General features: G+C 37.8%; 1 protein-coding gene across 2 annotated transcripts in view; it reads left to right on the forward strand.

Moving 5' to 3' along the window:
- Positions 1–27,860, forward strand: part of MSH2 (mutS homolog 2) — an 81,529-nt gene that overhangs the window by 43,874 nt on the left and 9,795 nt on the right. For both annotated transcript variants that reach the window (XM_042932211.1, XM_042932212.1), the window contains 4 exons: positions 3,825–3,934; positions 21,829–21,952; positions 23,426–23,576; positions 26,403–26,500. In XM_042932211.1, coding sequence (XP_042788145.1) covers positions 3,825–3,934; positions 21,829–21,952; positions 23,426–23,576; positions 26,403–26,500 — 483 coding nt within the window. The remainder of the gene's footprint in view (positions 1–3,824; positions 3,935–21,828; positions 21,953–23,425; positions 23,577–26,402; positions 26,501–27,860) is intronic.

The following is a 27,860-nucleotide window of genomic DNA, read 5'->3' on the forward strand; positions in this document are numbered from 1 at the left end:
TCGTTCAACAGATGGTTAATTTGTGCCAGGCCTTATCCTAGGAGGTACAATAGTAGATATGGCAGATAAGATCCCTGTTCTTATGGAGGGTCAGTAATAGTGGAAGATTAGAGGGAGATAGACAATAAATCAATGAGCAAGAATTTAAATAGTAATAATACAATAAAGAAAGCATAATATATTGATAGGATAGAGTGACTTGGCTGGGGCCAGGGGAAACACTAGGTCTTTTGGTCAAGGATAACCTCTCGAATTGCTTCTAAGGTGGAACTTGTATGATGAGAAGTTGCCAGCTGGTAAGATATAGGGGGAGGCTAGTGGGACCAGCCAGTACAAGTGTCTAAGGCTTGAATTGTTGATGGAGTGAAGGAGAGCTAGAGTGGTCAAGCATAGAGATAGAGAATGAGGGCCATGTTAGGAGTAGATGCCAGAGAGGTAAGATCTAGCTGAGGTTTTTAATTTTTTTGTGCTATGGACCCTAAATAAAGCCTATGAACCCTTCTTCAGAATAATGTTTTTAAATGCATTAAATGAAACACATAGAGTTGCAAAAGAAACCCAGTTATATTGAAATATTGTCATCCAAATATAAAACAAAAATTTTTAACTTTAATTTGAGAGCTAGAGTAAGAGAGAGAGCATGTACTAGTGAGGAGGGGGCAGAGAGGGAGGGAGAGAATCCCAAGCAGGCTGTGTGCTATCGGTGCAGAGCCAAATGCAGGGCTTAATCCATGAGATAATGACCCAAGCCAAAATCAAGAGTCAGTTGCTTAACCAGCTGAGCCACCTAGGCACCCCTAAAACAAATTCTTGATAAAGAAATAAGTCCTTTTTATTAATGCATTAAATAACATGATTGGAGTGAAGTTCTAACATCTTAATGGTGGTTTATTGCCTACATTAGTAATGAAAGTTAATGCCAGATTCCAGTTAGAGGTTAGAGAAAATAAAGGTGGAATTTATTTCTTTTCTATGTTTATGTAGTATTTTATTTCAAGGGTCTGTAGTCCTTGTGTTAAGACCCTAGAATATTGTATAGGGCTTTCTAGACTGGTAACTAGTGAAAAATGGAGTTTATAAAAAACCAATTGATGCCCATCACTAGATGAATGGATAAATAAAATGTGCTATTTTTATGTAATGGAATATATTTGTCAATAAAAAGGAATGAAGTACTGATGCATGGTGCAGCATGGATGAACCTTGAAAACTAACTGAAAAAAAGGCAGTCACAATATCATATCCATTTATGTGAAATAGCCAGAATAGGCAAATCTATATACCAAAAGTGGATTGCCTGGACTTGGAGGAGTGGCAGGAGGTTGGAGGGGAACTGAAAGTTACTGCTAATGGGTATGGGTTCCCAGTGTTTTGGAGGGCAGTGACAGAGTTCAAAAATCAATTGGCAGTGGTCCCACAAATCTGTGAATAAATAAAAACCACTGATTGCACCCTTTAAAATGGAGAATTGCTTGCTGTGTGAATTATAGCTTAGTAAATTTAATTAATTTAGTTAAAACATAACCAATTGGGGGGAAAAAAAAAACTCAGTTGGAAATCAGTGCCTGGGGCTTAGTACAAAATAATAGGTAGGGGAAAGAATTCAAGATGTTAGTGAAAGTTTGCAGGATAGGGAGCCAGTGAGCTCAGAAGGGGCCTATTGACTCTGAGAAGAGCTGCAGTAAGGTGGGCCTATATGCTTGAGGGACTAGAGGACATGTTGAGGATGACAGGTTCTGAAGTTTATACAGATATTTCTGTAATAATACCACATGTTTATTCTTGGCATATTTTATTTCAAAGTCGTATTAGAAAACATAGCAGAACTTATAGAAAAAATAGAGTTAAGGTGGACCTCAAGATACATGAAAAAAATTTTAATATTACTAATTGGGCATCTGGGTGGCTCAGTTGGTTAAGCGTCCAACTCTTGAATTGGGCTCAGCTCATGACCTTGCGGTTCATGGGATTGAGCCCCGCATCAGGCTCTGCAGTGACAGCATGGAGCCTGTTTGTCATTCTCCCTCTCCCCGTCTCTGCCCCTCCCCTATTTGTGCACATGAATGCTTTCAAATAAATAAACATAAAAAAATTGTTAACAGAAGCAGTAGTAAACTTTAATAAAACAGTTGCCTACAGAAGTCTCCATTGCATTTGTACCCAGCAGCAGCATCATGTGACTCTTTGCAGCCTTAAAGTCTAGGGTTCTTGTTACCTCCTTTGAGATGCCCCGTGAGGGCATTTGCTTCTAATAAAGGTCATTTTCACAAAAGTTAAAAATCTGAACCAGGGTAAAGAATTAATAAAAATTCTAGTAAACACCAGCAGATGTTTTTGTGCTTCTCGTGTATTCTCTGCTTTTCTGTGTATCTTAGCATAATGACAAGTACACTGGCCATTAAGCCAGCTACTCTGAGGTCTTCATAGGTTGCTAAGTTTACTCTTCCATTGTGTGACGCTTGCCTTGATCACTTCAAAACATTAATGGGATGGGAAAAAGAATCATTTGTGAACCAGTGCCACCTCCACACTTTGCTTCCATCATTCCCCTATTTACCAATAGCATATGAGCTAATTCAGAATAAAGAACCAGGCGTTGAAGCACAACAGACATTATGTGGGCAAAGTGTTGGTTATAGACTGTCTAAATAATGTTTCACACATAGGTACTATTTTCTAAATGTGTGTAGATGCTGTTGTGATTAATAAAACATGAATTCTTAAAACAATTTTGCTGACTTCATAGTAGCTTTTCATCATTTTCTCAATCAAGAGCTACTGATATTTCCAGAATAGGTTGAAGCAAAATGCGGTATGCTAGAGATCACTTGCAGAATTCTTGTAAAAGAATTTATTGGAGATCAGACAAAAAAAATCCTTGCAAGGTAACCAATTATAATACATGGTAACTATAGCTGGGCTTCTGTTAAGTGTCAAGCATTATGTTAAGTGTTGTGTAGCCTTATCTCATTCATTCCTCTTCTGGGTAGCTATTGTCATTAATCCTATCGTAATAGATAAGGGAAAGGGGTTCAGAGAACATGCCATAGATCACAGAGCCAGGAGATAACAGAGTTGGGATTGGCACCCAGGTCTGTACTCAGGCCTTTCACACTATACACTTTGTTGCTTCACTTACTCCTTCTGTAATTCCCCAGCATGTGCTCTTAAATAGCATCAAGTAAAGTGCCAGTGTAAATACTTGACCTGATTTAACCTCTGTTAATTGGAACACTGTATTATTAATGGAAATTAGGGATATAAGGTAAGTTAGAGACATTTTATTTTAACGACTTTGACTTTGGGTTATTAAATCTACGAAGAAATGCAATTCATTTAGTTGTAATTAATGTCATGTTTATGCATCTCTAGTGCTCTTGATGAAGGAGATTACAGACAGGCAGGGAAGGTAGTGTTTTATTAGTAGGAAGCTTAGAGAGCCAGATCATTTCCCTTTCTATAAAATAAATACTTAACACATTTGACTTAAATTTGACTTAAATTTACAGGAGTAAATAGTAACTTTGGAGACCCGCTGCACTATTTGCGCTTTTTGGATCAAATGCTGTTTGTTATCTTACACGAATTTTTAAAAATGGGACCATTTTCAGGCGCCTGGGTGGCTCATTCGGTTAGCCATCTGACTTCAGCTCGGGTCATGATTTCGTGGTTCGTGGGTTCTAGCCCTGTGTTGGGCTCTGCTGACAGCTTAGCCTAGAGCCTGCTTTGCCTTCTGTGTCTCCCTCTCTCTTTTTCTCAAAAATAAATAAACATTAAAAAAATTTTTAGATAAGAACGTTTTATTATTTTTTGCTTTCTTTTAGGAAAACACCAGAGATTACTCTTGGCAGTTTTTGTGACTCCTCTTATTGATCTTCGTTCTGATTTCTCCAAGTTTCAGGAAATGATAGAAACAACATTAGATATGGATCAGGTATGTAATGTACTCTTTTTTTATTTTAATGTTTGTTTCTTTTTGAGGGAGAGAGAGACAGATTGTGAGCGGGTGAGGGGCAGAGAGAGAGAGAGAGGGAGACACAGAATCCAAAGCAAGCTCCAGGCTCTGAGCTGTCAGCACAGAGCCTGATGCAGGGCTCGAAACTCACAAGCTGTGAGATCATGACCTGAGCCGAAAGTCAGATGCCTACTGACTGAGCCACCCAGGTGCCCTTGTAAGGCACCTTTGAGACAGTGGATGTAAGATTAAGTGATGAGGAAAGTTTGTTTTTGTTTTTATTTTTTTTAAGAATTGTTTTAGTGGATGAAGAAAGATTAACAGAGGCAATGAATATTGGGCACAACTGGCTTTGTTAAAGGAAATCTCACAAATAAAAGATTTCACATATGCAATCTAAATTTTGCTTTAATTTCAAGAGAGAAGGGAGATAGTCTCTGGAAAAGAGAAGAGGATAAATGTAGATGTGGAACATAAGAGAAGGCAACTTCTCTTTTGTTTATTTTCCATGTAGGAAAGTCTTTGGGAGAAGAGGTTAGATTATACGTGTGTCTCCTAAGTAGCTGTTGATATAACTAAAAAGTTAACTGTAGTTTAAATACTGTTTAGTTCCAAATTTCTAATTGGTTGAGGTATAAGTGACCTGTACCTCGGGTCTTTAACAATGTTAAATAGTAATTTATATATATAAATATAAAATAGGAATAGTTTTTGAAGTAGTTGAAGATACCTTTTATGAAAATGAATTTGAAAGCAAAATTTATGAAATGGTAATTTTTTACTGTTAAAAGTTTGTTTATAGAACAAATTTATTATGGGGCCACTGAATGTAGTGTTTTCCAATTTTGTGACATTAAAAATAATATTTAAAATATTTTCTACACTAAATTTCCTGTCGAAAATGATCATGCAGGGAATATGTGCTCTGATATTATTCATATTAAGGTAACAGTTCGGTTTGCAAATTGTTAGATTCTTTGCATTCTTAATAACTAGATTTGAGTTGTTTGTCCCATGTGATGTCGATTTATTTTGTTTTTACTGAATTCTTAACTGAGGTTTAAAGAAGTTAAACCTCATTTACTCTGTGTTCTTTGGATTTTAGAAGTACATGAATATGTATATATAGGTGTAAATGCTTCACTTTTCTGGGACTGTTTTGTCAGTGATGGGCCTAAACAGCCAAAAGACTTGTATTGTTCACCCCTCATTTGGGAAAACTTGCATTTTAGCTATTGTTACCTCTGTAATGTTGCTATGAGTGGAATGATTTAAGGTGTGCAACTTTCAGATCAATGGGAGGCAGAAATACTGCTAAGAAACATCTAATCCCGAAATACCACTGCCTCCCAAGCGGAAGATGTGGCCTTCCCGGTGATTGGGTGGGGTTGGATATTTGTAAACGATGTTTAAATGAAAGCTTGTAGAGGCATAGTTCTTGGAGGTTAACAAAAACTCTTACTAGCTTAGGGATGTGGGGAGGCAGGAATCTAGAGCCCCTCATTGTCACCACAGCTTAGCTCTGATGAATTGCTGCCATTGATTTTGCCCTTTGTGGCCAGCTTTATTCTTCTAAAAGTTGCCATGCTTTAATATTGTGGGTCTCAAGCTTAAGCATGTATCAGAACCACTTGGTGGGTTTGTTGAAACAGGTTGCTGAGCTTCATCCCCAGAATCAGATTCTTTTGGTCTGGGGTGGGGTGAAAAATTCACATTTCTCTTTTTTCTTTTTCTTTCTCTTTTTCTTTTTTTCCTTTCTTTTTCGTTTTCTTTTTAAATACAAGTTAGTTAACATAAAGTGTAGTAATGGTTTCAGGAGTAGAATTTAGTGATTTGTCACTTACATATATCACCCAGTGCTCATCCCAACAGGTGCCCTCCTTAATGCCTATCATTCATTTAGCTCATCCCTCTCCCCCCCCCCCCCCCCCCCCCCAACATCCCTCCAGCCACCCTCAGTTTGTTCTCTGTATTTAACAGTCTCTTATGGTTGGCCTCCTTCTCTGCTTTTATTTTGTTTTTCTTGTTTCCTACTCTTGTGTTCATCTGTTTTGTTTCTTAAATTCCACATATGAGTGAAATCCTATGATATTTGTCTTTCTCTATTTGCTCTTTATGCTATTTGCTTAGCATAATACACTCCAGTTCCATCCACATTGTTGCAAATGGAAGATTTTCATTCTTTAAAAAAAATATTTTTAATGTTTATTTTTGAGAGAAAGAGAGAGTGAGAAGGGGAGGGACAGAGAGAGAGAGGGAGACACAGAATCTGAAGTAGGCTCTAGGCTTTGAGCTGTCAGCAACAGGGCCTGATGCAGGGCTCGAACTCACGAACCGTGAGATCATGACCTGAGCTGAAGTTGGATGCTTAACCAACTGAGATACCAGGTGCCCCAAGATTTCATTTTTTTTTTATGGCTGAGTAATACTCTAGTGTATATACATATCACATCTTTTTTTTTAATTTTTTTTTTCAACGTTTTTTATTTATTTTTGGGACAGAGAGAGACAGAGCATGAACGGGGGAGGGGCAGAGAGAGAGGGAGACACAGAATCAGAAACAGGCTCCAGGCTCCGAGCCATCAGCCCAGAGCCTGACGCGGGGCTCGAACTCACGGACCGCGAGATCGTGACCTGGCTGAAGTCGGACGCTTAACCGACTGCGCCACCCAGGCGCCCCACATATCACATCTTCTTTAACCATCATCAGTCAATGGACATTTGGGCTCTTTCCATAATTTGGTTATTGTTGATAGTGCTATTATAAAATTGGGATGCATGTGCCCCTTTGAATCAGCATTTTTGTGTCCTTTGAGTAAATGTCTAGTAGTGCAATTGCTGGGTCGTAGGTAGGGCAGCTCTATTTTTAATTTTTTGGAGGAACCTATACAGTTCTTCAGAGTAGCTACATCAGTTTGCATTTCTGAAAATTTGCATTTCTAACATGTACCCAAATGATGCTGCCTGTCTGGGGATCACACTTTGAGAACTACTTGCTAATAAAATAAATTACTCCTAACAAATTAGGAGTGTGATCTCATCTCAAAGTGAGATAAGTGTGCGATTTCCTTTCACCAATTTGCATCCTACTTCAAAGGCTGCGCTCTTGGGCAATCACTGGGCATTATCTGGCCAAAAGTTGGTGTATATAAATTGAGAATGTTCGAGTTTCTTAAAATTTGTAGCCCCTCTGTCAAAGTACAGATCTTCTATTGAAAACCCTGTGCAGCTATCTTTTTATCTGAGTCATCACACTGACAACCTGTCCAGTAGATGTGGAGGCCTGCCTTTTAGGACCTGTCTTCCTCTCCTGCTCTTGGACAGTTTTAAAAGCTGTCTCCGGCAATGAGCTGTTTGTTTTCCTTATACTCAAGATGTGAGCCACTACTATGATAATTACAAGAAGCAGCAGGATGATAAAATGTTGGATACTTTTGGGGCACCTGGGTGGCTCATTCAGTTGAGCATCTGACTTTAGCTCAGGCCATGATCTTGCTGTCTGTGAGTTTGAGCCCCCACGTCAGGCTCTGTGCTGACAGCTCAGAGCCTGGAGCCTGCTTTGGATTCTGTGTCTCCCTCTCTCTCTGTCCCTCTGCTGATTGTGCTCTGTCTCTCTGTCTCTCAAAAATGAATAAATGTTATTTAAAAAAATTTTTTTAAATGTTGGATACTTTTGGTTCATATTTTGCCTTTTGATTTATTCCCTCTCTCCCTCCCTCTCCTCTTTCTTGCTCTCCTTCCCTCCCTTCATACAATATTCTGACTGCATAGGTCCAGCCCTTGAGATATATAGCTGCTTGACAGCAAATAAGCCAAAACATTCCCTCACAAATGATGATGTACCAAAATACCAAGATGTAAATTTTTAAAGTATTTTCTTTATTTGAAGCTTTTCTACTTAATAAAGATAACACATCTGTTAGACAAGTGGAACGGGGTGCGCCTGGGTGGCTCAGTCGGTTAAGTGTCCAAGTCTTGATTTCGGCCCAGGTCATGATCTCAGAGTTGTGAGATCAAGCCCTGATTAGGGCTCTGCACTAGGCATGAAGACTGCATAGGATTCTGTCCCATTCACTCCATCTCCTTCTCTTTCTCTCTCTCAAAAAAACCCCAAAAAATCAAAAGCAAGTGAAACAAAACTATACGAAGAAGTATAGAGGCAAAAGTGACCATTCTTCCCTCTTCAGATGAACAGTGTTAACAGCCTAATGTGCTTCTTCCAGCTCCATCTTCCTTATTGAGGGTTAAGATTTACTTTTATCTGAAACACTTGATACATAGCTGTTAATTTAGACCTTACTGTGATTGTATAAAATAGTTTTTTAGGAGATTTTTTTTTTTTTTTTTTTTTAGAGAGAGAGAGGGAAAGAGAGAATCTTAAGCAGACTCCACTCCCAACGTGGAGCCTGATCTCAACTCGGGGCTCAGTCCCACGACCCTGGGATCATGACTTAAGCCAAATTAAGAGTTGGACCCTTAACCGGTTGGGCCACCCAGGAGCCACTTTTTAGTGTCAATTTTTGAATGGTGCTATGGGATTAGAGTGTTGTAAGATTTTGTGTCTGGGAAGAGGAGATTTTAGGAAGGCAAGCAGTGTAATTATATTGATAAAGGCTGGGAAAGGAGAGGTCCTTTGTCCTAATTTTATTGCTGTCACTTAAGATTATGACAAAACTTGATTTCTTAATCTGAAAGTAGTTAACTTTATGGGGGAGAAAAAACTTTTTTTTTCTGCTTTCTTCGGTTCATTGTTTGGAAGTCTGCTAGTTAAACTGATAAACAGATTATTAGCAAGAGAACAGATTTTTGGGTTCACAGAAAAATGTGACTCAAGGAGGCTATTAGAATTTGGGGCTTATGTATTATCTTAGTAGGGGAATGGGAGAGGGAGAAAGGGTACTTCCAGGAAAACAAATGACTTTTACAAGTGATTAATGAGCCCTTGAGAGAATAGATTGAGGATATGATAATTTTTACTTCCTTGGTTATGAAACTCCCTGGGAGGGGATTTAACAACAAATTAGTTCTTTTGGGAGCCTCTGTTTTTAGGGAGATAAGAGAGTGCAGAAACAAAGTCTATTCTCAGATGCTTTCATCTTGGAATAATTTTTATGCCACTATAACATATTCTGAACCCCCCTTCACTGTTAAGTACTGTGTCAATAAGTGAGCTGTGGATTTTCTCCCTGCCCCCAGTAGATTATCTGAGGTTAAACTTAGTATTAGTTAGGACTCTTTATTTTTCACATAACCTAAAACTCACTACACCCTGGCTCATGAAATTAAAAGTCTAGAGATAGGGTAGGCTTTAATTTAGAGTTGCTTATCCACCAGCTCAATAATACCATGCAAATGACCTAATTTCTTGATCTCATCTATCTTTTGTGATTTTAATACCAACCTAACACAAGTTCCTCTTTTGGCCCTGCATTGAGTATCTACCAGTAGTAATTCACGTAACATTCCTAAGAAGAGTCCTGCAGTTTGTTTTGATGGGACCATTTAAGCAGTGCTTTTGGCCAGAGATCCTAAAATGTGATGATGGGCCTAAGATAGCTAGGGGTGGGTTATCCCTCTGTTGCAGGTAAACAAAATGAAAGCTCTACTGGGAAGGGGAAGGAGGGAATGAACGACTGTTGTGTAGACAACCAGCCTTGTCTGCTAAGATAGGGTCCTGTAACTGAAGGCTTTCATGTTTTATGGTGTGATGCTGTCTTTTAAATAAATACAATTCCTACTTAAAACCTTCTCTGGATTCTCTAGGGAATTGACCTGATACAATATCTTCTTTATTCTCAGTTACAAACCTTTAAACTTACCTCGGGGTTATAAAGTGAATTCAACCCTTCACTGTCATTGTAGATATTTGTAGTGAATTTAGGCATTTAAATTACGTGACTCAGAACTACTTTGAGCAAACCTCAGAGGATAGCAATCATTTCATGTATGATTCCTGAAAGCTTTCTCATGTTTTCCAGCTGTGCACTTAGGAGCTCATGTGATGAAGGGAACAGTCATTTATATGAGTAGTTGCATTATTTCTTTTTTTCTAGGCTTAGCTTCGTATGTAATACTTAAGGTATTTTTGTGTCTACTTTCCATACATCTTATGGAAAGATTTTCTATTTCTGAAGTACATATAAATGTATCTCTACCACCCCCAGGACAAGGTTCAAAATGGCAATGATTTTTCACAAAAAAGTAAACAATTTCAGTTAGATTGGATGATTCAATGAGATGTATTAAATTTTAAAATTCATTTTATACTATATTTGGGTATTTCATCTTTGAATATTAGTTTTCTTTTTTTTTCTTTTTTTAAAATATAATTTATTGTCAAGTTAGCTAACTTATAGAGTATACAGTGTGCTCTTGGCTTTCAGAATAGATTCCCGTGATTCATCACTTACATACAACACCCAGCGCTCATCCCAACACATGCCCTCCTCAGTGCCCATCACCCATTTTCCCCTTTCTGCCACCTTCCCCCACCTCCAGTCAACCCTCAGTTTCTTCTCTGGGGAAGAAACTCTATGTAAGAGTGTCTTATGGTTTGCCTCCCTCTCTGTTTGTAACTATTGTTTTTCCTTCCCTTCCCCCATGGTCTTCTGTTAAGTTTCTCAAATTCCACATATCAATGAATGAAAACATGATATTTGTCTTCTCTGACTGACTTATTTCACTTAGCATAATACCCTCCAGTTCCATCCATGTTGTTGCAAATGGCAAGATTTCATTCTTTTTCATTGTTGAGTCGTATTCCATTGTTTACATATACCACATCTTCTTTATCCATCAGTTGATGGACATTTGGGCTCTTTCCATAATTGACAGCACTGCTATCAACATTGGGGTACATGTGCCCCTGTGAATTAGCACTCCTGTATCCTTTGGATAAATTCTCAGTACTGTTATTGCTGGGTCATAGGGTAATTCTATTTTTAATTTTTTGAGGAACCTCCACACTGTTTTCCAGAGTGGCTATACCAGTTTGCATTGCTACTGACAGTGCAAGAGGGTTCCCCTTTTTCCACATCCTTACGAACCTCTGTAGTTTCCTGAGTTGTTAATTTTAGCCACTGTGACCAGTGTGAGGTAGTATCTCATTGTGGTTTTGATTTATATTTCCCTGATGATGAGTGATGTTGAGAGTCTTTTCATGTGGCTGTTGGCCATCTGGATGTCTTCTTTTGAAAAGTGTCTATTCATGTCCTCTGCCCATTTCTTCCCTATTTTTTTTTTTTTTTTTGCATGTTGAGTTTGGTGTTCTTTCTAGATTTTAGATACTGACCCTTTATCTGATATGTCATTTGCAAATATCTTCTCCCATTCCATTGGTTGCCTTATAATTTTGCTGATTGTTTTCCTTTGCAGTGCAGAAGCTTCTTATCTTGATGAGGTCCCAATAGTTCATTTTTGCTTTTATTTTCCTTGCTTTCCGGCATTTGCTGTGGCCAAGGTCAAAGAGTTGCTGCCTGTTTTCTCCCCTAGGATTTTATTGTTCCCTGTCTCACATTTAGGTCTGTCATCCATTTCGAGTTTATTTTTGTATATGGTGTAAGAAAGTGGTCAGTTTCATTCTTTTGCATGTTGCTGTCCAGTTCTCCCAGCACCATTTGCTAAAGAGGGTGTCTTTTTTCCACTGAATACTCTTTCCTGTTTTGTCAGAGATTAGTTGGCCATATATTTGTATGTGGGCCCAATTCTGCATTCTGGTCCATTGGTCTATGTGTCTTTTTTTGTGCCAGTACCACGGTGTCTTGATGATTATAGCTTTGTAGTATGGGCTAAAGCCCAGGATTGTGATGCTTCCAGCTTTGGTTTTCTTTTTCAACATTACTTTGGCTATTCGGGTCTTTTGTGGTTCCATACAAATTTAGGTTTGTTTGTTCTAGCTCTAAGAATGCTGGTACTACTTTGATTAGGATTGCATTGAATGTGTAGATTGCTTTGGGTAGTATCGACATTTTAACAATATTTGTTCTTCCAATCCATGAGCATGGAATGTTTTTCCATTTCTTTGTGTCCTTTTCAATTTCTTTCATAAGTTTTCTATAGTTTTCAGCATACAGATCTTTAACTTCCTTGGTTAGGTTTATTCCTAGGTATTTTATGGTTTTTGGTGCAATTGTAAATGGTATTGATTCCTTGATATCTTTTTCTTTTTTAAATGATTATTTATTTTGAGAGAGACAGAGACACAGCATGAGTCAGGGAGGGGCAAAGAGAGGGAGATACAGAATCCCAAGCGGCCTCCATGCTCTGAGCTGTCAGCACAGAGCCAGACATAGGGCTTGAACTCACAAACTGCAAGATCATGACCTGAGCAGAAGTCAAACACTTAACCGACTGAGCCACCCAGGCGCCCCTCTTGATACCTTTTTATGTTGCTTCATTATTGGTGTATACAAATGCAACCAGTTCTTGTACATTGATTTTATATCCTGCGGCTTTGCTGAATTCATGGATCAGTTCTGGCAGTTTTTTGGTGGAGTCTTTTGGGTTTTCTATGTAGAGTATCATGTCATCTGCAAAAAGTGAAAGTTTTGATTTCTTCTTTGCCACTTTGGATACCTTTTGTTTCATTTTGTTTGATTGCTGAGGTTAAGACTTCCAAAACTATGTTAAACAACAGTGGTGTGAGTTGAATATTAGTTTTCACATACACTTACTATTGGTATATCTTCTATTATTGGAAAAGTAGTAATATTAGATAACTTTTTTAAAGTGTATTTATTTATTTTAAGAGGATAGAGAGAATCTCAAGCAGGCTCTGTGCTGCCAGCACAGAGCCCGACATGTGGCTTGAACTCATGAACTGTGAGATCATGACCTGAGCTGAAATCAAGAGTCAGATGCTTAACTGACTGAGCCACCCTGGCACCCCTAGATAAATTTTTATTGACAATACTGGGACAGAAAAAATTGAAATAGTTTTTAAAAAGCCACAGTTCCATGATCATACTACAACTAAATGATTATTGTATATGTAAGCTGTAAAGATACTAATAGTATATAAGTGATGCAATATTTTTGTTTTTGGAAATAAATATACATGTAATATATATATAAAGGAAGTATTCATGGGGCACCTGGGTGGCTCAGTTGGTTGAGCATCCAACTTCGGCTCAGGTCATCTCACGGTCCATGAGTTTGAGCCCCGCGTTGGGCTCTGTGCTGGCAGCTCAGAGCCTGGAGCCTGCTTCTGATTCTCTCGCTGCACCTCCCCTGCTTGCTCTTGCTCTCTCTCAAAAATAAATAAAACAGTAAACAAAATTTTTTTAAAGGGAAATATTTATATTCTCCTACCTAGAATTAATTCTAAATACGTGTTGACATTTTTGCTTATAGTTATCCTTGTTTTCTGTTTTCTGTTTTTATATTTTGATTAAACTATAGTTGACACACTATGTTAATATTAATTTCAAGCATACAACTCAGTGGGTAATGCTATGCTTACCATACAGTGCTATTACAACACCATTAACTGTATTTCCTAAGCTGCACTTTTTGTCATCCCTGTGAGTTATTCGTGCCATAACTGGAAGCCTGTACCTCCTACTCCCCTCTACTCATTTTGCCCATCCAGGACACCCCTCCTTTCTGGCAGTTATCAGTTCTTTGTAGTTATGGGTCTGTTTCTGCTTTTTGTTTGTTGGTGGACTTTTAAGTTGTTTTTAACTCTTGGCTATTATGATTAGGACTTTCATGAGCAGTCATGTACGAGTATTTGAGTACCTGTTTTCAGTTCTTTTAGGTATATGTTTAGGAATAGAAATGCTGGGTCATATGATAATTTTATGTTTAACTTTTTGGGAATCACTAAATTGTTTTCCAAAGTGTCTGCACCATTTAACATTCCCATCAGCAATATAGGAGGAATCCAGTTTCTTCACGTTGTTGCTAATAATTATTATTTTCTGTTTTTTGGGGTGTTGTCTTAATAGTGGGTGTGAAGGGATATTGTTTTTGTTTTTTAAGGTTTATTTATTTTTGAGAGAGAGAGACAGAGACAGAGACAGAGTGGGAGTAGGAGAGGGGCAGAGAGAGAAGAAGACACAGAATCCAAAGCAGGGCCTAGGCTCCGAACTGTGTCAGCATAGAGCCTGACGTGGGCCACAAACCCACGAACCAAGATATCATGACCCAAGGTGAAGCCGGACACTCAACCAACTGAGCCACCCAGGTGCTGCCATTATGGTTTTGATTTTCATTTCCCTGGTGGCTAATGATGTCGGGCATCTTTTCATATGTTTGGTGCCCATTTATTTGTAATCTTTAGGAAAATGTCTGATCAGATCCTTTGCTCAATTTGAAATTGGGTTGTCTTTTTGTGTTTGAGTTGTAAGAGTTCTATATATATTCTGGACACTAGACCATTTTTCTAGGAAATAAATACTTCTTTCTGGGTTTTCTACTTGCCACAAGTTGTTTGTAGTGATTTGCTTATTTTTTAAAAATACTGCTGCATTTGCAGATACATTCCGTTTATTAAAAAATACATACTTTTTAATATTTATTTATTTTTGAGAGAGAGAGAGAGAGAGAGAGAGAGAGAGAGACAGACAGAGCTCGAGAGGGGAAGGGCCAGAGAGAGAGGGAGACACAGAATCCCAAGTAGGCTCCAGGCTCTGAGCTGTCAGCACAGAGCCAGACGCAGGGCTTGAACTCACAAACTGCGAGATCATGACCTGAGCTGAAGACAGATGCTTAACCGACTGAGCCACCCAGGCACCCCATTCCCTGTTTATTTTTAATATAATTTGTGCCTCCCCCAACATTTCCTCCCTTCCATAGTTTGTTTTTTAAGAGAATCATCTTATGACTTTTAATTTTTATTTTGTATTAATTTTTTTAAAGTAGGCTTCACTCCCTGTGTGTAGCCCAATGACCCTAAGATCAAGACCTGCTCAGATATAAAGAATCTATCTCTTAACTGACTCAGCCACTCAAGCACCCAACTTGTGATTTTTTTTAAATCCTCTTTTGTGTCATTGCTTTTTTGTTTCATTAATTTCAGTTCTTAGGTATTTTTTCTATCTACTTTTTTTACTTTATTTATTTTTTTTTTTAAATTTTTTTTCAACGTTTTTTTTTATTTATTTTTGGGACAGAGAGAGACAGAGCATGAACGGGGGAGGGGCAGAGAGAGAGGGAGACACAGAATCGGAAACAGGCTCCAGGCTCCGAGCCGTCAGCACAGAGCCTGACGCGGGGCTCGAACTCACGGACCGCGAGATCGTGACCTGGCTGAAGTCGGACGCTTAACCGACTGCGCCACCCAGGCGCCCCTACTTTTTTTACTTTAATTTAGTGTTCACTGTTTTTCCAGCCTTTTTCAGTAAGCATTTAAGATTACACTTTTTTTTCTATATATTTAGCTGAATGTATCCCATAAATTTTAAAGGTAAAATATCTTACTCAGTTTTAAGAATTTTATTCCCGTTATCATTTATTTAGAAATATATGTTTTTTAATTTGTAAGCTTTTAGTACATATCAGTTTCATAAAAGTTCTCAGTGTACTTGAGGATCACTTGTGCTAATTTTGGTTGCAGAGTTTTCTATATGTCTGTTAGGTTAGATAGGGCTTTAGTTGTTTTGTTCACATTGTCTGTATGCTTGCTAATTTTTGATCTGCTGAGTTACTAAGAGAAGTGTGGATTTCTTATAGTTCAGTCGATTTTTGCTTCATATGTTTTTAAGACACAAAGCTATAGTTTCTTTGTGGTGAACTGAACCTTCATCATTCTTTAGAGACAGTATCCTTAGTAATGCTTTTTGCCTTAGGTATAGTTTGTCTGATAGTAAGAGGGCTATGCCAGAGTCCTCCTTTTTAGTTTTTTTAAATGGTATATATTTTTCTGTCCTTTGTGAGTCTTTATGGTTAGAAAGCTTATAGCTGGATTTTATTTATTTTAAATTTATTTTCATCTTAAGAAAAAATTTTTTAATGTTTATTTTTGAGAGAGGGAGAGACAGAGCACAAGTGGGGGAGGGGCAGAGAGAGGAGGGGAGACAGAATCCGAAGTGGGCTCCAGGCTCCGAGCTGTCAGCACAGAGCCTGATGTGAGGCTTGAACTCACAAACTGCAAGATTATGACCTGAGCTGAAGTCAGATACTCAGCTGACTGAGCCACCCAGGCACACATTTCATGATCTTTTTTAAGTGGCAATCTGGATTTATTTCTACATTATTTGTGATTCCTATTCTTCCTGGTTCTCCTTATCGCTTTTTCTTTCTTGTATATTGATTGGGCTTTTTAAATTCCATTTTGCCTTTCCTTGTAGCCCCTCCCCCATCCTATCACACATGCACTGGTTTGGAATTTATTCACAAATTTTTACAAAATGTGTATACATAACTCAAAGTCTGTCAGTATCTTCTCACTTGACCCCCCAAATACTAGGACCTTAGGATATCTGAGATCGGAATATATTTTTCTTCATTATTGGCTGGTATTTTAGTTCTGTCTTTTCCCCCCTTAAATTTCCATTCTATACAGTCAGTGTTAAATTTAGATTTGCCCATATGCTTACCAGTTTCTTAGCTATTGATTCCTTCTTCCTGAATATTCTTTAGGAGTTCTTTTATTGGCAGTCTGTTAGTCAGGTTTTGTTTGTTTGAAAATGTGTATTTCACCCATGTTCTTGAGGGATATTTTTTGTGGGTATACATTCCAGGTTGAAGATTAACAGTTATTTTTCCTTAATATCTATGAGATTGTATTGTGCTGTCCTTTGGCTTGCATTATTATTGTTTAGAAGTCTTGGTTCCAGATACTGATTCCTTTAACTGCTCTGTGTCCAAAAGTGGATTTCTTTTTCTTTTTCCTGTTTGGATTTACTGTGTTTTCTTAATCAGAGAATTCATGTCTTTTATCAATTTTGGAAAATTATCAATCATTACCTCTTTGAATGTTGTGCTCCTTCATTCTCTTCTCCTAAAACTGTGTTTGGACATATGTTACACTTTCACATTTTTTTTTCTGCCATGTGTCTGTGCTGCTCTCTTTGTGATTACTTCAGATGTTCCAATTCACTGAGTGTCTCTTCAGCTCTGATATGATGTTTAACCAGTCCATAGGGTTTTTTTTTTCAGTGATTACATTTTTTATTTATAAAAGTTATTTGGTTCATTTCTAACTCTGCTTAGACCTTTTTTTTTTAAATAATATTTTGTTCTTTGCTCATGTGTTCCATTCTCTATTATATTACTTTAAACACTTTAATATACTTAAAAACATTTTTTTAATGTTTATTTATTTTTTAGAGTAAGAGAGAGAGCGCACAAGTTGGGGAAGGGGAGAGAGGGAGACACAGAATCTGAAGCAAGCTCCAAGCTTTGAGCTGTTCACACAGAGCCCGATGTGGGGCTCGAATCCATGAACCTGCGAGATCATGACCTGAGCCGAAGTCAGTCGCTTAACTGACTGAGCCACCCAAGTGCCCCAACATTTTAATATACTTAACATTCCATGTCTAAAATTTCTTGGTTTAAATCTGCTCCTTGTTTCTGCAGAGGTTTTTTTTGTTTGTTTTGTTTTGTTTTTTCTGTTTTTACTCTCACTGTTGGTGGCTTCTTTCCTTGTCCATTGTTTATTTTAAATGTTTATTTATTTATTTAGAGAGAGTGGGGGAGGGGCAGAGAAAGAGAGGAAAGAGAAAGAATATTAAGCAGGCTCAGTGCTGTCAGCATAGAGCCCAGCGTGGGGCTCGATCCCCTGAACCTCGAGATCATGACCTGAGCTGAAATCAAGAGTCAGACTCTTATGCCCCTGTTATGTATATTTAGATTACGAATTCTCATCTATTTGGGTTCTGTCTGTGCAGATTATACACCACCCCCCATATAAAATTTGCCCTTTTGCTTTTGCCATATGTCCCACATTGTAATTAAGCCAGGAACACTTTTCTTTTTTAAGTGTATTTATTAATTTTGAGAGAGAGTGCAAGCAGGGGAGGGACGGAGAGAGAGGGAGAGAATCCCAAGCAGGCTCCATGTTGTCAGTGCAGACCCTGACACTGGGCTCAAACTTCTGAACCATGAGATCATGACCTGAACCAAAATCAAGAGTCGGATGCTTAACAGATGCTTAACTGACTGAGCCACCCAGGTGCCCCTGGTACAGGTAATTTGATTCAAAGGTATCTCTTCTCTTCTCTGGTATATTGTTTATTCATATTTAAATGATAGTATGAGGATCTTTCTTTCTTTGTTCTTTGATCTTTTTTCTGAATTTCATCTTCCCATTTTGGAGTTCCAAGCCTGGGTTTCTTTTCCTCCATCTTTTTTGTGTAGTCTGATATAATGAGTGTGTGGGTTTTCCTGGTGATAGGTGGGTGATGTTGTTGGAAAGACAACTAGAGACTAAAGGTCATATGTCTTGGTTCTGGGTTAGAATACTGAGTTTGGTGGTATATTTTAATATCCCAGATTGTTTGGGAGGGGTGATGTCTTGCTGAAGGGTACCCTGTTTGGAGTGTGGGCCTAGAGTGTTTTAGTGCATTAGGACCCAGTCATTCACTTTCCCTGTTTCACTCCAGTCTCCTCAGCAGTGCTTTCACAACAGTATTTCCCCTTCCCGAGGAAGGAAAATGGAAGGATACCCATTCAACTTTCTTCTCTCCAGATTTGGGATTACTAGTGATGATTCTCAGGGTTAATTTACCAATGAATGGGCTTCTGGAAGGTGGGTGAGGAAAGGAATATGATTTGGCTCTGCGTCACTTCTTTTTAAGTTCATTGGAAGAGGCAAATTCTTTAGCTATGTCAATCCACCCTTGTTGCATTATTTTCCCTGAAATTATCCTAACTCTTAGTTCTTGTTTCTGCATCATCTTCACTGTCTGTTTGAATAAACTGTATAATATTACTGAGGTACCATTGTGCAAATATTGTGATGTTTTATCATTTCTGGGTTCTGCTGTAACAGATAAATCTGCAGAGATCTTATTCATCCCTGTGTGGCTTTGCATCTGTTGCATTATTCCTTAAGTTGAATTCCTGGGAGTAGAATTGCTGTGTCAAAGGGTGTAACAAATATCTCTGAAACTTGTCGAATATTGCTTTTTTTCTAAAGGTTATAACAACTTAGATTCTCACCAGAAATGAATGAGTACACTAATTTCACTGTAGCCTCATTAGTATTTGATGGTAATATTTTTCTTAAAAAAAAAAATAACTGTAGAATAAGATCTTAAGGTTGCTTAAATATTCATATCTTTTACTGTTGAGCTTTAGCATTTTCCTGTGGGTTAGTTTACTACTTATTTTACTACTTACTTTCTCATTTGTGAATTGTATGTTTTCATATTTGCCCATTGAATGACCTTGATATTTTTCTCATACATGCAAAACCAAGTTCCTTTATAAAAGAAAGTATTTAACCTTTCTATTTTTACATTTTTTTACAAATATAATTAAATCTCTTAGCAGTTTCAACTGAGAAATTTATGTGAATTTATGTGATAAACTGAGAAATTAAGGTAACTTTTTTGGTTAGCTTTTTGTAATTTTAATTCCTTTTTCTTGTGTTTGCCTTTGGTATGTGAGGAAGGTGTGTTCTCATTAAGTAGAAAGTAATTGGAAAGAAATTATATTAACCCCATGTACTAAGGTGTTTTGTTTTTTTAGAGAGAGAAAGAATGTGGGGAAGAGGGTCAGTGGGAGAGAGAGGAACAGAGAGAGAATCTTAAGTAGGCTCCACACTTTGTGCTGAGCCTGACAACCCACGGTTCTGATGCCAGGACCCTGGGATCATGACCTGAGTCAAAATCAAGAGTTGGATGCTCAACTAACTGAGCCACCCAGGCACCCCGCCAACCCCCCACCCAATTTGTTTGCTAAATTAAAATAAATCTCCTTGGGACACCTGGGTGACTCAGTTGGTTAAGCAGCCGACCCTTGATTTCGTCTCAGGTCATGATCTCATGGTTCATGAGTTCCAGCTCTGCACTCACAGCACCTGCTTTGGATCCTCTGTCTCCCTCTCTCTGCCACTCCCCCATGTGTGTGCCTACTCTGTCTGTCAAATATAAATAAATGTTAAAAAAAAAAAAAATTTCCTTGTCTTCAAGTAGGCTCTATACCCATTGTGGGGCTTGAATAGGAGTCGCATGCTGTACTGACCAAGCCAGTCAAGCGCCCCTAATTTTTTTTTTTAAGATTTTATTTTTAAGTAATGTCTATAGCCAACATGGGGCTTGAATTTACAACCCAGAGATCAGGAGTTGCATGCTTCCCTGACTGAGCCAGCCACACACTCCTCCCCTAATCCTTTTTAATAGTTCTTAATGGCTGTAAGGATATGCTTCATTCATTTTTAAAAATATTCTGATTGTCTCTGGTTTTTAGTCATTTTGTTTCAAAAAGGGATTCCTATTGGACTGTCACTAGGAATGAGGAAATGCTAATGTTTGATTTAGTTTCCTCTTTTCATAGTTTACCTTTTTGCTTACCAATCGTTTTAAATATTCCAATAAGCAGTTATTTATATATATATATATATATATATATATATATATATATATATATATATATATATATATATATATATATAAAGTCCTCTATAGTGGGGTGTGTGGGTGGCTCAGTGGGTTAAGTGTACAACTTTTGATTTCGGCTTAGGTCATGATCTTGAGGTTGGTTGGTTTGGGCCCCATGTCGGGCTTTGCGCTGATTGTGTGAGGTCTGCTTGGGATTCTCTCCCTCCCTCCCTCTCTGCCCCTCCCCGCTTGCTCTCCCTCTCTCTCAAAACTAAATAAACAAAAATAAAAAAATAAAAGTCCTATATAGGGCACCTGGGTGGCTCAGTCCATTGAATGTTGGACTCTTTATTTCGACTCAGGTCATGATCTTATGGTCGTGAGATCACAGCCCGAAGTCAGGCTCTGTGCTGGGCATGGAGCCTGCTTAAGATTCTCTCTCCCCCTGCCCTTCCCCAACTTGTGAATCTGCATGGGTGTCCTTGCTCGCTCGCGCTCTCTCTCTCTCTCTCTCCCTCCCTCCCTCCCTCCCTCCCTCAAAAATATATAAATAAGTAAATTGTGAGTTTAACATAAAAGTCTTATATAATTAAGACTTTGTTTCTAAATACCTTGTGTATACATTTGCCATTGTAAGTGAGATCTGTCTTTCATTATGATTTCTTGCTGGCTGTTATTGATAAGAATTTAGGGGAAACAAAGTACTTGAGAGATTTTGATGAACTTACCATTTTAAGAAATAAAATTCGATAGTTTTTTTGTAAACTTTGAGATCTTAAGATGCATCCTTGGTTTGGGTAAAAACTACACATTCTGTTATAGGCAATGAACATTGAACATTGTTTAGTAATGTTTAGGAAGAATGTAGTGAACATTGTTTAGGGGGAACTGTAATTAAAAATACTGAATGCTGCTAGTGAAAGAGGCACTGCATTTTTTCATCCAAGTAACTTTTGGACATCTAGAGCTCTATAAGCTCCTTATAAACAGGATTTTACATCTCCTAATAAATAGAAACTCTTTAAAGTATTGGCTGAGTAACTTAAAACATAAGTTTAACTCAAAACACAGTGACATTTAAATGAAAGAAAAGAATACATTGGGATTCTTTACCCATCATTTATAAAATGTAGCTATTCTTGGGGCTGTTCTCAGGGCGCCTAGATAGCGCCTAGATAGCTTAGTTGGTTAAGCTTCCAACTTCAGCTAAGGTCATGATCCCGCATTTGGTTTGTGAGTTCCAGTCCCGCGTCGGGCTCTGTGCTGACATGACAGCTCAGTCTGGAGCCTGCTTCAGATTCGGTGTCTCTCTCTCTCTGCCTCTCTGTCTCAAAGAATAAACAAACATTAAAAAAAAAATGCTGCTCTTCTTTGTTCTGTCGGTAGGTGGAAAACCATGAATTCCTTGTAAAACCTTCATTTGATCCTAATCTGAGTGAATTAAGAGAAATAATGGATGACTTGGAAAAGAAGATGCAGTCAACATTAGTAAGTGCAGCAAGAGATCTAGGTAAGAAGGGTTCGTTGCAGGTTTTTGTCTATACAGTATCCACACTGGTGCCAGAATTACTTCCCAGGAGGACAGTGGATCTTGCCAGTTCCTTGTTTAAATTGCCAGGCCTTTCTTCTGCACAGTAAAATTACAAACACTTCAGGTTAACATACAGGAATACTTTGCATTCAGAGCCACACCCTCTTCCAGACTTCTCTCTTACTAACTCACTAACCCAAGGATGATCCCACATTCCTTCCAGACAGTTCAACCAAGAGTCCCTTGCATTATTTCCTTTAAACAGGATCTGCATTAAACGTCACCTCCACTACAAGGCTAATTCTACTAGGAATAGTTCGTTGATTTGGCTTTGAGGTTCCCTACTACTTCAATAACTTCAGCTTTTTTTTTTTTTTTTTAATGGCTGCCTTCCCTACCAGATTATTAATTCCCCCAATTAGTCTCAGACTATTCACACAGATTTGTTCTGAATTTGTAAACCTCTTTGCTTTGAGCATCTCTCACATGTATGTTAAATGAATAAATAAATCTTAGCATATTAGAAGACCCCTTGAGCAGTAATACTTAAACTTTTGAAGAATCTGATGAAAGTTATGAATCCTCTTTCCTGAAATATGTCCATACCTACATATACAAAAAGTTTTGCAAATAGTTTCCATGGAGAATTCATGTATGGACTAGACCCTAGGTAAAGAATCTTTGCCTTACTTTACTTCTCGTTTCATAGCGCGGTCTACATTTTTTCTACAGTCTCTTTCCTCTCCAGGACAGTGATTTCCTCCCCAGTCCAGTGAGGTCTGTCTTTAGTTGTTTGCTGCTACTGATATTTCATAGCCATGCTTTAGCAGTTAAATTTGTAGGTATGATCTCTCTTCTGGTTTGTACTCTAAAGATCACATTGATGTGCAAGATGATGAGGACAGACTTAGAGAAACTTAAAAATCTTAGGTGTACAAACTCTAGCTGATTGATAATTGCTTATTTTGTGAAGTTTCCTACCCTTAACAGAAAATACATGTCATAGTTTTTCTAGAGTTTCATTGTCAAGAGTCTTAAGTTTTTGTTTGGAAAGTGTATTTGTTCACTTTAATCATCCTTTATAATAGTTCCAGAGAAATGCTTTAGTGAAGTAAAGAACCCTGGTGCAGAACTCTCTAAGGGAAGGGGCCATATCTTAGCCCACTGCTGTACTCTGCACCTTCGGATGGGTATACCCAGAAAGCGCTTCGACATCAGAAGCTAATAACATTAATGCAAGAGTTTAAGGATTTTATAGACAGCCTTCATTCATGTAGTTTTTGAATGAAGTAAAGTTTGACTCTTTCCCAGTTAATCTTAATAATTTCCGCTACACTGTCTTGCCATAAAAGTATGTTTTTCACCATTTAGAGTTAATTATTTTAAACATTTTATTAAAAAATGGCTCTAGACATCTGTAACATACTCGTTCTTTATTTCCTTATCCTGAAGGCTTGGATCCTGGCAAACAGATTAAGCTGGATTCCAGTGCACAGTTTGGTTATTACTTCCGTGTAACGTGTAAGGAAGAAAAAGTCCTTCGTAACAATAAAAACTTCAGTACAGTAGATATCCAGAAGAATGGTGTTAAATTTACCAACAGGTTTGTATTTATATTACTTTATTAAGTCTTCAGTAGTTCCATGGAACTAAATTGTTCTGTGAAACGTGAATGCTCTATGATAAGGAAGTTTTTACCTTATTAATTGACACAAGGCATAAGGTAAGAGTGAAACGTTATTTTCTTATAAGAGCCTAGTCAGGTGTTCCAACACCCCCGTGTTAAATAACTCTTCTCTTCCTCATTGACTGAAGTGACACTTTGGATCTGTTTTTAAGATTCTTTCACATGTCTGTCCCATAATTCTTTTGTCAATATGAAATAGATTAATTATATTACAGTTATTTATACTATATTTCCATATCTGTTAGAGTTAGTTTCCCATCATATCTCTGCTTTATAGTTATTTTCATGTTTGGTTTTTCTAAGAAAACTTTGCTATAATTTATCAATTAAAAAAAATTCTGCTATATCAATTGGATCTATAAATTAGTTTAGGGAGATGCCTACCAGCCTTAGCAAGGTCACTCATTAGATTATTGCTTTTTAAAAAATTTCTCTTTCTGGGGGCGCCTGGGTGGCTCAGGCAGTTAAGCGTTTGACTTAGGCTCAGGTCATGATCTTGTGGTTCGTGGCTTCGGGCCCCACGTCAGGTTCTGTGCTAATAGCTCAGATCCTGGAGCCTGCTTCAGATTCTGTGTCTCCCTCTCTCTCTGCTCCTCCTCTGCTCGTTCTCTCTGTCTCTCTCTCTCTCAAAAATAAACATTGACAAAAGATTTTGCGAGTTTTTCTTTTCCTTCACTGATGTTAAGTTTCTGAGGCAAATTATGTATGGGTGAAAAAAGAATTATTTTAAAATAAATCTTCTGTGGAGCTCCTGGATAGATCAGTTGGTTAAGTGTCCAACTCTTGGTTTCAGCTCAGGTCATGATCTCACAGTTTGTGAGTTTGAGCCCCGTGTTGGGCTCTGTGCTAGTAGGGCATAGCCTGCTCTGGATTCTTTCTCTCTCCATCTCTCTCTGCCCCTCCCCAACGCTTGCTCTCTGTGTCTCTCTCTCAAAAATAAACTTAAAAAAATTTGTTTTCATAAATAAAATAAATCTTCCATTACTTGGGTGGGGACATTTATCTTTTTCCTTCTGTACTATATTAGAATTTATGGCAGCCTAACACCCACCCCTCTTCAATAGTCCCTGTACTTTACAGGTAGTTTTTGTATATGTGATCCCCTTTTATCCATTTATTTAGCAAGTCTTTGAGTGCCTCTTATGTGCAGACATTATTCTAGGTGTTCAGACACCCCAGGAATGAAAACAATCCATCTGTTAGATTTCTCATTACAATTCTGAAATAAATAGGTTTATTTCTCTCATTTTTTACATGAAGCTGAAACTCCCAATTTCCCAGGGTTAGACAGCTAGCAACATTAGATACTCACTCCTAGATCTCCTGTCGCTAAATTTAGTAGTAGTTGTTTTTCCAGTAAACTATCCCTGACTCGAGAAATATATATGTATATTTTGGCTTAGATAAGGCAGAACTTGTGGGGTGTTATAACCGTCTTTGAAGCACACCATTGATTAATTTATAATATATGTAGAAGAGATAGAACTGATTGCATTTATTCCAAAAGTTGTGGAAAATTTATTAATTCATTTTGGTCAGCAAATGAAACGTTTGCTGTGTATCTGAGTCTTTGATCATATAATTTTCCTTCTTCCTTTTTTTTGTAATGTTTATTTATTTTTGAGAGAGAGAGAGTAAATGTGGGGGAAGTACAGAGAGAGAGGGAGACCGAGGATCTGAAGCTGGCTCTGCGCTGACAACTCACAAACCACAAGATCATGACCTGAGCTGAAGTCCAACTGAGCCACCCAGGCACCTCTATGATTTTCCTTCTTAAAAACTTCCAGTGTCTGTCTGCCATCCAGAAAAATCTGGAACCTGTATTGTAACCTGCACAGTCTTGTCCCTGGCCCCCTCCACTTTCCTCTGTTGCTACTCTTCCTTCACATAGTGGTCTCACTTTTATAATATCTTTGCCTCTTGTTTTTCTTCCTTTAATTCTTTCTCTTTGCCTGTTTCATAGTCTGCTGCTGCTCCTTGCCTGTGCACTGTTCTTGAGCTGTGTATGTGTATTATGCCATTGGCTAATCCATCGACTTCACAATTATTGCCTTGGTTGATGCCCTCCTTCATCTAGTGAATGCTTCCCCCTTTTTGTCTTCTCCTCTGTGCCCCCCATCTTGTTTTTTTGTTTTTAAGTTTATTTATTTATTTGTTTTGAGAGAGAGGCAGCATGAGTAGGGATGGGGCGCAGAGAGAGAGAGAGAGAGAGAGAGAGAGAGAGAGAAAGGATCTCAAACAGTCTCTGTGCTTTCAGCGCAGAGGCCAATGTGGGGCTTGAACTCACGAAACTGTGAGATCATGACCTGAACCGAAACTGAGTCGGATGCTTAACCAACTGAGCCCCTCAGGCACCTCATTGTCTTTTTGTTTTCAATGTCCTTCCCTTCCTTTGATATTAGTGAATGTTTTTCCTTCACTTTATTATCTTTCTTCACTTTTTATTTCAACCTATAGTTTCATTTTTTCTTAACTCAATGAGATTTGGTTTTCAAAACATTTTCCTTACTTTGACAGCCTTCAGTATCAAAAGAAGGGCTCTTCTAAACAGCGTAAATGTTAACATAGTGAATTCCAGCCACATCTTCTCCTAATGAGTTGCCCATTTTCTACTCACATTTTCATTTTAATTATTGTTTTGGTTCTTTAGAGGATAGATACTCTGTATATATTTTATGTAGTACGTATTACCTCCAGTAGATGTTTTGATATTTTTAATAATATCATTATCTTGATTTGCAGTAAACTGACTTCTCTCAATGAAGAGTATACCAAAAATAAAACTGAGTATGAGGAAGCCCAGGATGCAATTGTTAAAGAAATTGTCAATATTTCTTCAGGTAAATTGAATAGACCAGTACATTAACTGTTCTGAATATAATCTGGTTTTTAGTAATAGAAACATCAGGATGTTTGAAAAGTGTTTTTTTTAACAGCTGTTAAATGTTGTGACTGTTTATTATGTTAGACTGCGTATAAGTATTTTATAGGTATTGTGGTGGGACAAGTAGCTGGAAGTTACTCTTGTAAGTAGAAAGATAAGTTAGTGCAGGCTAAGGAATGCAATGGGAACAGCCTGAAAAACAGATATACATAAAAGCGCAATTTATTGTTTTGTTTGTTTTTTTGTTTTTAAAGCACAAATTTATTGTAACAAGGAAAAGAAACACCAAGGGCTACAAGGCACTAATAATGTTAGATTATTTATGAGTTCATGCTCTAAGTTTTGGAAATAAGTACCACTGAAAAACAAATAGAAATTACACATGAGGCAAGAAGTCTTTTGGGTTTTGTGTGCCGTTTTGCAGATTTCCAGAGTTTATTCTAGAGGGCACTGTTGAGCAGACTGCATGACGTGACACTGTGGTATTGCCTGTAGCACGGAATGAATGTGTGGTTAGCACAGGGTAGGGCTGATATGTTAAACTGGAAGGCTTTGCCTGTCATCACGGACACCTTTATTGTGCCTTTCAAAAAGATAACCAAAGAACTGCTTCAAACAAGTGATCAAAGTTGGCATCATCAATAATGGGACAAATGACATCATAAATAATGCTTCCTGATGTGATGTAGAGGGAAGAGCATGGTACTGCCCATGGGGTATTCTTGACAAAAATATTTAACGTGATAATGAATGAGAAGGGAAAAACTTAGAATAATTTAGATTTGTGAGACACTACTTTTAAGGCCTGTACTCTTTAAAAATGTGTGTGTCGTGGAAGCAAAAAAGGAATGGGCAGGATCTGTTCTATCTAGATTAAAGAGACACAGCAAGCAAATGCAGTAGACAGTCCTTGATTGGACCTAGGAGTTGGAGGTAGGGAATAGCTATCAAGGACCTTGAGACAAATTGGCAAAGTTTAAAAGGAAATAATACGGTATTGGTGTCCTATTTCTTGGGTGTGTATTGTGAGTAAGTAGGAGGATGTCCTTGTTTTCATGCTGAATTATTTAGGAGTAAACAGTCATTTGAAAACTGTGTGTTTATATAATTCTGTAAATTATTTTACTATTAGGAATTTTCATAGTAAATCAGAAATACAAAACTTAAAGGGTTCTAATACACTTTATATATTGGTGTTGAGGTGAGTGAGATTTGTAAAGATTACATTTTTGCTTGGCAGTATCAGATAATTGTGGCATGACAGTCTCAGTTGAATTACATTCCTGAGTCTAGATTGCGTTTTTAAGGATGCTGTA

Source organism: Panthera leo, chromosome A3, assembly GCF_018350215.1.
Source record: "Panthera leo isolate Ple1 chromosome A3, P.leo_Ple1_pat1.1, whole genome shotgun sequence".
Lineage (NCBI taxonomy): Eukaryota > Metazoa > Chordata > Mammalia > Carnivora > Felidae > Panthera > Panthera leo.